This window comes from Emiliania huxleyi, assembly GCF_000372725.1.
Source record: "Emiliania huxleyi CCMP1516 chromosome Unknown EMIHUscaffold_150, whole genome shotgun sequence".
In the NCBI taxonomy this organism is placed as follows: Eukaryota; Haptophyta; order Isochrysidales; family Noelaerhabdaceae; genus Emiliania; species Emiliania huxleyi.
Window position 1 is genome coordinate 117,839 of NW_005201091.1, and position 9,158 is coordinate 126,996.

Below are 9,158 nucleotides of genomic sequence, written 5' to 3' on the forward strand. Positions count from 1 at the left end.
GGAGACGGCGGCCCGCATGGGGGTGCTGTCGACCTTCTACCTCCGGCACGCCTATGGACGAGACAGCCCGGGGCTGCATGAAGAGGACGGGGTGCTCTCCGCGAATGGGGGGGTGCTGTGCGCGGGGTGCGGGGAGGAGGCGCCCGGGCTCGGGGCGCGGGACGGGGAGGGGGGTGGCGGAGAGGGGGGGGACGTGGGCGAGGAGGGGGGGGGGGGGGGCGGGGGGGACCCGGGGAAAAAGAGGGGGAGGGATCCGACTGAGGAGGAGGCCGTGGGGTTGGAGGGCGGGGAGGAGGGGGGCGTTTTTGGGGAGATGGGGGATCCGGGGGGGGCGGGTGGATTGGGGCAGCCCCTCGGGGGGAGCCGGGGGTGAGGAGGGCTGGCAACTTCCGGGGAAACGGAACAAACGCTAGACATCCCCCAGGGCGAGAGAGTATGATGGGGAGCATGATTTGCGTGTGAAGTACAACTTAAAGACGTGATTTGCGTGTGCAGTACGTCCTCAAGCTGCCTCAACGCGTACCTTTTCAACCGGCTGCGCCCCCCGGCCGTCGCACCCCCCCCCCCCCTCCCCGCGCCGCCCCGGCCCGCGGCCGCTCCAATCAGATCGACACACATCTCCCTCCCCGCTGCCCCCCCGCAGATGAGAAACCCTGAATCCGAATTGATGAGCCCTCTCATCCCGGAGTGGTTCGATCCCACGCGAATCCGAGACGGTGACGGGCGCTGTCTCGGTGATCTCAGGCCCAGTGAGGTTCGTAGTGCATCAGACCTGTCCCGGATCCTGCTGACCAAGCTCCTCTTGTAGCTCGATCGGTCACACCGCCATCGCCGTCGGGGAGAGGGGGGATGACACTGCCTCGGCAGCGTGCACCTCGATCCTGTACCGTGTGTTTGTTTATATGACCCCCCCCAATGAACACACCAGTGAGGGTGGGCGAGACGATCGAGGGGTCCCGTACCATGCGGAACCGACCCTATCCATGCTCAAGTGCTCAAGTTGGGGCAGTCGGAGAAGGCTGAAGGGGCAACTCCGTGCACCGACGGTCGGCCGCCAGAAAACACGCCTGGGTGGATCGCGTTAACCAAATCTTCGGCCATTTATGAACAAAAAGAATTTAAACAACACAACTAAAAGAATTTTACAACTAAAAGAAACCATGGCCTAAACCCCTCGCCTCGTTCCACCCGCATCTTTGCGCGCCCCCGCCCCCCGCGCGGCCCACGGGACACGCCCCGCACGTACAACAAGACAAACCCGGCGCATCCATGGGCGCAAGTGAGCAAATCAGCGGGGCCCCCCCCGGCCGGGCGGGGGCGGGCGGCGCTTCCTCGGGCGCGGCAGCGGCAGCCGTGGACGCGCCGCTGCTCGGGCAGCGCGTCGTGCTCGGCGGCCTCTCTTCCCGTCCCGAGCTGAACGGGCAGCGGGGCGTGGCGCAGAGCTTCGACGGCGGGCGGTACGCTGTCGCGCTCGAGGGCGGCGGCGAGAGCGTGCGGGTGCGGCCGAGTAATCTGTCGCCGGCTGCGGCGGGGCGGGCGCCGAGCGGTGCCGCGGCAGCCCCCGACGAGGTCATCGCAGCAGCGGAGCGTGGCGAGGAGAAGGCGTTGCTGGCGTGGCTCGAGGGCGGCGGGCGGGTCGACGCGACGTACGAGAGAGGCGGCGTGAGCGGCCTCACGCTGCTGATGGGCGCCGCCCGCAATGGCCACGAGCGGGTGGTCGAGCTGCTGATACGGCACGGGGCGAAGGTCAACCTGCAGAACAGCTTCGGTGGCGCCGCGCTGATGTGCGCCGCCGACAACGGCCACGAGCGGGTGGTCGAGCTGCTGATACGGCACGGCGCGGAGCTCAACCTGCAGAGCAGCAACGACGACACCGCGCTGATGTTCGCCGCCCACCACGGCCACGAGCGGGTGGTCGAGCTGCTGCTGCGGCACGGCGCTGAGCTCAACCTGCAGAGCAGCAAAGGCGTCACCGCGCTGATGGCCGCCGCCCAGGAAGGCCGCGAGCGGGTGGTCGACTTGCTGATACGGCATGGCGCTGAGATCAACCTGCTGAACAGCGACGGCGGCAACGCGCTGATGTGCGCCGCCTTCTTCGGCCACCCCGCCGTCGTGCGGCGCTTGCTGCGGGCGGGCGCAGACGCGGCGCATACTTTTGACGGCAAGACGGCGCGCACTGTCAACGGCAAGACGGCGCTGCAGCTGGCCAAGGAAAAGGGCAACACCGAGTGCGTCAAGGTCTTGGCTGAGGCGGCGGCGGCGGCGGACGGCCGGGCAGGGGCCGGCGCCTCGGGCGCGGCAGCGGCAGCGGTGGACGCGCCGCTGCTCGGCCAGCGAGTCGTGCTCGGCGGGCTCTCCTCCCGCCCCGAGCTCAACGGGCGGCTGGGTGTGGCGCAGAGCTTCGAGGGCGGGCGGTACGCTGTGGCGCTCGAGGGCGGCGGCGAGAGCGTGCGGGTGCGGCCGGGTAATCTGTCGCCGGCGGCGGCGGAGCGGGCGTCGAGCGGTGTCGTGGAAGTCTCCGATGAGGTCATCGCAGCGGCTCACCGAGGCGAGGAGGAGGCGGTGCTGGCGTGGCTCGAGGGCGGAGGGCGGGTCGACGCGACGTGCGAGAGAGGTGGCATCAGCGGCCTCACGCTGCTGATGCTCGCCGCCGACAAAGGCCACGAGCGGGTGGTCGAGCTGCTGATACGGCACGGCGCGGAGGTCACCAAGCAGAACAGCGCCGGCTGGACCGCGCTGATGAACGCCGCCGCCAGCGGCCACGAGCGGGTGGTCGATTTGCTGATACGGCACGGCGCTGACGTCAACCTGCAGAACAGCGACGGCTTCACCGCGCTGATGGCCGCCGCCATCCAAGGCCACCCCGCCGTCGTGCAGCGCTTGCTGCGGGCGGGCGCAAACGCGGCAGCGCGCAGTGTGAACGGCATGACGGCGCGTCAGTGGGCCAAGGAGGAGGGCTACGCCGAGTGCGTCGAGGCGTTCCGGCAGCACGTCAAGGAGTCGGTCGTGGCGGGACGGCCCACGGCGACGGCGCTATCTCCAGCGGTGGCGGCGGGGCGGGCGTCGAGCGGTGCCGCGGCAGCCCCCGACGAGGTCGTCGCAGCGGTGGAGCAAGGCGACGAGAAGGCGGTGCTGGCGTGGCTCGAGGGCGGCGGGCGGGCCGACGCGACATACGAGAGAGGCGAGGTGAGTGGCATCACGCTGCTGATGGGCGCCGCCTTGTTCGGCCACGAGCGGGTGGTGTTGTTGCTGTTGCGGCGTGGGGCGAAGGTCAACCAGCAGACCAGCGACGGCGGCACCGCACTGATAGCCGCCGCCAACAACGGCCACGAGCGGGTGGTCGACTTGCTGATTCGGCACGGTGCTGAGATCAACCTGCAGGACATCAAAGGCTGGACCGCGCTGATGCACGCCGCCCTCTTGAACCACCCCGCCGTCGTGCGGCGCTTGCTGCAGGCGGGCGCAGACGCGGCGCGCACTGTCAACGGCAAGACGGCGCTTCAATGGGCCAAGGAGCAAGGCCACGCCGAGTGCGTGCGCGCCCTCGAGGAGCACTCGACGACCGCAGCAGAGGCTGAGGGGGAGACGTTGGTCGCAGCACTAGCGGAACAGGCCGCGGCGGCCGCACGCGAGGTGGCAGCGGCAGCGGAGGCGGCGGAGGCGCGCGATGCAGCCGAGGCTGCGCTGCGCGAGGCGGTTGAGGCGTGCGAGCGAGGCGACGCCGATCTCGAGGCGCTCAGGGCGGCGATCAACGCAAACACCGAAGCCGCCGACGGCTCGGAGGCGCTGCGGGCGGCGCGGCGGCTGCGCGACGAGCTGGCGGAGCGAAAGGGCCGCGAGGCCAGGGCGCTGAAGCGGCAGCGGCAGAAGGAGGAGAAGGCGGCGGCGGCGGCAGCGCGGGCGGCGGAGCGGGCGGCGGAGGAGGCGGAGGAGGCGCGGGCGGCGGAGGAGGCGCGAGTGGCGGAGGAAGCGGATCGGGTGGTAGCAGAGGCTGCGGCGGCGCGGGCGGCGGAGGAGGCGGAGGCGGCGTCGCGCGCAAGGGAGGAGGCAGAGGCGAGGGCAAGGGAGGAGGCGGCAAGGGAGAGGGAGGAGGCGAGGATGAGGGCGGAGGCGGAGGCGGAGGAGGCGGAGGCAGCGGCGGAGGCGGCGGCTGTAGAGGCGGCAGTGGCGGCCGTGGCGGCGGCGGAGGCTCAAGAGGCGGCGGCAGCGGAGGCAGCGGCGGCGGCAGCGGCAGTGGAGGCGGTTGCGAGTGTCGCCGCCCTCGCCGCCGCCGCCGCGCCGCCCGCCGCCGTCCCTCTCGACGAGCTCATCGCGGCGACCGACGGTTTTGCCGAGGCGCGCAAGGTGGGCGAGGGAGGATTCGGGCGCGTCTACCGCTGCGACGCGCTGCCGTCGCTTGCGCGCGTCGCTTGCGGGTTCGCCGTCAAGACGGCGCTGGTCGGTGTCGGCGCCCAAGGCCTCGCCGAGCTGCAGAGCGAGGTGCGCACGCTCAGCGCGGCGTGTCACCGGTCCCTCCTCCCTCTGCTCGGCGTCTGCTTGGCGCCGGCGAGAGCGTGCCTCGTCTACCCCCTGTGCCGCGGCGGCAGCCTCGAGGACCGCCTCTACCGCGCTCCAGCCGCACTGCAACGGCTCCGCATGCTCGGCTTCGAGACGCCGCCTCCGCCGCTCTCCGCCGCCGCACGGCTCCGCGTGCTGCGCGACGCCGCGAGCGCGCTGCACTACTTGCACACGCTCTCTCCCATGATCCTGCACCGCGACGTCTCGGCGGGCAACATCCTGCTCGACGAGCGCGGCAACGGCTACCTCGCCGACGTGGGCCTCGCGCGCGCGGCAGAGGCGACGGCCGGCGGCAATGGACAGGTCTCGCACCTATCGACGCAGCGTATCTTTGGGAAGCCTGGCTACATGGACTCGATCATCATGCACGACAACCAGGCTTCGCAGCTCACCGATGGCTTTGCGCTCGGCATCACGCTGCTCGTCGCCCTGACCGGCCGCGGCGCCGTCGGCTTGCTCAACGCGTGCGACGATGCATTGGAGGAGCCCGACACGGCGGAGAGCATCGCGGCGGCCGACGCGGGCTGGTCGGCGGCGCAGGCCGAGGAGCTGGCGCGGCTGGTGGTCGGGCTAGCTCTCGTGAGGAAGAAGAAGCGGATGCCGCTCGCAGACGCGCTGCCGCGGCTGGAGGCGCTGGTCGAAGCGGCGGGGGAGGTGGAGGAGACGGCTGGGGCCGAGGAGCGCCTGTGTGACCTCTGCTACGACGCGCCGCGCTCGGTCCGCTTCGCGTGCGGCCACGCGCTGTACTGCGAGGCGTGTGCGCCGCGCGTGCTGGAGCGCGACACCAACTGCCCGGCCTGCCGCCAGCCGGCGCTGCCCATCGCCGCAACTGGGCGGCTGGTGGCGGAGCAGGCGACGTTTGTCCACCAGCCGCCCTCGCGCACCGTGCCCCAGGTTCAGCCCGTGGGCGCCTCGGCGGCGGTCGGGGGACGAGGGGGGCGAGGGGGGCGAGGGGGGCGGGGCGGGCGCGGTGGGCGCGGCGGGCGCGGCGGGCGCGGTGGGGGGGGGCGTGGGCGCGGCGGCTCTGCTGTGGTCTAAGGTTTCATACTAGATACTTCATCATATACACACAATTTCAATATCGCGCAGCGGCGCATCCAACCCCCGCAGGCTCAGCGCAGGCTCGAGCTCTCCAGTGCAACTCCAGCGAGCAGCGCCTCCAGGTGTGTCTGTGTGCGCAGCTCTACCGACTACCCCTCTCTAGAACCGGCTTGAGGTGTGAAGCATCACGCGGGTGCCTCGAGACTGCTGTCGCGACCCTCCCGTCGTGACGCAGCCTCCGACGAGCTCTGCAACCGAGGAGAGTGAGGGTGCGCCTCCCCTCACTGCTGGCCTGGGGCTGCGCTTGGGCCAGGTACCAATTTTGTCGAATTTATTTCAAAATCTGCAGGCGCGGAGCGCCTGCGAAAATTTTGAAGAAATTTGCAGTCGGGCCTGATTTTCATCAAGATCTTTCAAATTTGCGGTGTGGAGTTGGGGGGTGTGGGTTAGGTTAGGGTTATTAGGGTTAGAGGGTTAGGGTTAGGGTTAGGGTTAGGGTCAGGGTTAGTCTGGTTGTGTCTGTATATGCCAGCGTTGCAGGGTTCTGCGCTGGGATCTGGCCGCACAGCGCCGACGACTAAGACTCAGCCCCACACGCTGACCTAGGGTTAGGGTTAGGGTTAGGGTTAGGGTTAGGGTTAGTCTTCTTGCTTGTGTCTGTATGCCAGCGTTGCAGAGTTCTGCGCTGGGATCTGGCCCCAGCGCCGACGAGTAAGACTCAGCACCGCACGCTGACCCCACCAAATGCCGCCTCAGGGCGCCAGGCCGCCAGCCACCTCTTACACGCGGCCGGCGCCCTCTCGCGGCAAAAGGGTCGAGCGAGCGGGCAGAGTCGCGATGTCTGCGCACCCGCGTGCCGATGGGCGGCACACGCAACCGAGAGAGGCCCTGTCGCGCCGCCAGTAGCGTTCTCCGCACTCCCCACGCCACCAATTGCCGCCTCAGGGCGCCAGCCACCTCTTACACGCGGCCGGCGCCCTCTCGCGGCAAAAGGGTCGAGCGAGCGGGCAGAGTCGCGATGTCTGCGCACCCGCGTGCCAATGGGCGGCACACGCAGCGGAGAGAGGCCCTGTCGCGCCGCCAGTAGCGTTCTCCGCACTCCCCACGCCACCAATTGCCGCCTCAGGGCGCCAGCCACCTCTTACACGCGGCCGGCGCCCTCTCGCGGCAAAAGGGTCGAGCGAGCGGGCAGAGTCGCGCGATGTCTGCGCACCCGCGTGCCGATGGGCGGCACACGCAATCGAGAGAGGCCCTGTCACGCCGCCAGTAGCGTTCCGCACTCCCCACGCCACCAATTGCCGCCTCAGGGCGCCAGCCACCTCTTGCACGCGGCCGGCGCCCTCTCGCGGCAAAAGGGTCGAGCGAGCGGGCAGAGTCGCGATGTCCCTGCGCACCCGCGTGTTCGCCGCCTATATGCTCTATCCTGTGCCAAGACGGACACATTTTGACAATCAAAATCTACCTCAAAATTTGCGGCCGCCCCTCGAAATTTGCTGATCAAAATTTGCGGTGGCCCGGATCGAAACCTGTACTTTGGCCAAGGCTGCGCACCGCCCCACAAAGCACCCCCTCGAGCATCTCTACAAGCACAAGCACAAGGGCGACCTTCTCCAAGTCGTCAACACGCCCGGCGGCTCCGACAAGACTTTAGCCTTGGCCACCCTCCTTGCGGAGCAGGAGGAGATCCGCTCTCGGTCGGCAACGTGGCAGCTAGTCAGCAGCTAGTCGAGAGACTCGGTCGTTGTGACCCCCCTCTGTGCTCTGAGTTGAGGACAGGAGAGAGAGAGCTTTTGTGGTGTTGGTGTATACGCAATAAACGGGACAGGGTAGTCGTTCTCTCTAGCTCCCCTTCTAGCTCTTAGCATGAGCTGCGCCCTGTGTCCGACCCCTTTTGCGCAGCAACACCTTAAACTTTTAGGCCCTCCAAATTCGGGTCGGAGCGTAGCGGAGTGGGCCCCGAGTTTGAAAAGGGCGACGGACGCTTACGTCCTAGCCTCCAACAACGCCTCCCCGGCGCAGAGGGGCCCCCGGAGGGATGCTCAACCGCTCCACGCCACGCCGCTTGCGGCGGTCCTGAAAGAAAGAAAGAAAGAAAACGGACAACCCAAGGGAGGGATGGGAGGACGGCACGCCGCCACCACACAGGGATTTTAAGGAGAGGGGTGTGATGCGCTAGCCGTCGCCCACCCTTGGGCGTCCGCCTCTTCCTATCTCTCTTCGCAGTCTCTCGCAGATTCTCGCTGCGACCTTCATGCCACCTCGCGGTCGCCCCCTTCTCGTCGTTCTTTCCCTTGTCTCTTCTTCTTCGGCGGTCCTATTCCCAGCTCCGCTGCACCGCGTTTTCTTCTTTCTGTTGCAGCCCGCCTTGCTTGGCCACGAAGCAGCATTCGCCGCCACGATGCTGTCCTGCCTGAGCCGCCGCCTTGGCCACCTGCTGCAGAGAGGTCCGAGGCTCGGCGGCGCTCGTGAGCTCAGCTCGCTCCGTGGCGAGTCGTACGGCCGTGGCCGCTCTCTCGTCGCCGCTGTCGAGGCGAGGAGGCTCCGGTATTTGGACACGCTGCTTGGCGGAGCGGCGGTGGTGCTGGCGTACTTGGCGTACGACCGCGCCGCCCAGGCCTACGCGCAGACTGTCCTCGGGGCCGCGGCCACCCGGCAGCTCCTCATGCAGAATCTGGAGGCGCCATCAGTTCGCCCTCGCCGCCGCCTTCGCCGCCGCCTCAGCCTGACCTCTCCTCCTCCTCCTCACCTCCGCTCACTTCCGCCTCTGGCGCCCTCGCCGCCCGCAGGGCACCGTCGAGCTCTCGCTCGAGCTGACGAACCTCTCCCCCTGCGCGGTATTGCGCGGGCGGCTGTCGCCAGAGCAGAGCAGCGCGCCGATCACGCTGTACCAGACGCCGATGCGGCGCGCGTCGTCGGCGAGCAACGTGCACGACCACGTCCTCCGCAAGGTCCGAGGTAGATGACTGGATGTGGGCGTTCGGAGGGAGGGAGGGAGGGAGGGAGGGAGGGAGAGAGAGAGAGCGGCAGTCCCGTGCGCGCGGGCCGCCAGACACGTCTGCACACCTCCTCCGACCCTCCTCCGCCCTTCTCCGACCCTTCTCCGACCCTTCCCCGACCCTTCTCCCCGACCCTTCTCCGACCCTTCTCCGACCCCTCTCCGCAGGACCCGGTGCAGACGACCCGCGAGCTGCGCGTCCCTCCGCCGCTCTGGGTGAGCGCTCTTCCTAACTGCGTCGCTTGCGGTCGCACGACGGTGAGACGAGCCGAGATGTGCCGAGATGAGTGAGATGCGCCGAGATGCGCCGAGATGCGCCGAGATGACTCGAGATGTGCCGAGCTTCCTGCGTTGCCGCAGCCTCGCCGCAGCCCTGCCGCACCCTTGCCTTCCCCTCCCCTTCCCCGCGCAGGCGAGGCTGTACAGTCGCAAGACGCTATTCACAGCTGTACTGTTCACAGTTGTACTATTCACAGGCGAGGCTGTACTGTCGCAAGACGCGCTACGAGACCGAGTGCGCCTCGGACCCCCCCCCCCCCTCCTGGTCCTCTCGCCCCCCCCCCCC

At 68.7% G+C, this 9,158-nt stretch overlaps 2 protein-coding genes across 2 annotated transcripts; both read left to right on the forward strand.

Moving 5' to 3' along the window:
- Positions 1-4,302: 4,302 nt before the first annotated feature.
- Positions 4,303-4,785, forward strand: EMIHUDRAFT_57040 (hypothetical protein; the record flags this gene model as incomplete). Its single annotated transcript, XM_005786491.1, has 1 exon — positions 4,303-4,785. A coding segment is annotated over one exon (483 nt), but the record flags the coding sequence as incomplete, so codon positions are not given.
- A 324-nt stretch (positions 4,786-5,109) lies between these two features.
- On the forward strand, positions 5,110-5,586 carry EMIHUDRAFT_363567 (hypothetical protein; the record flags this gene model as incomplete). The annotated part of the gene is made up of 2 exons (XM_005786492.1): positions 5,110-5,546; positions 5,569-5,586. Coding segments are annotated over exons 1-2 (410 nt in total), but the record flags the coding sequence as incomplete, so codon positions are not given.
- Between the last annotated feature and the right edge of the window lie 3,572 nt (positions 5,587-9,158).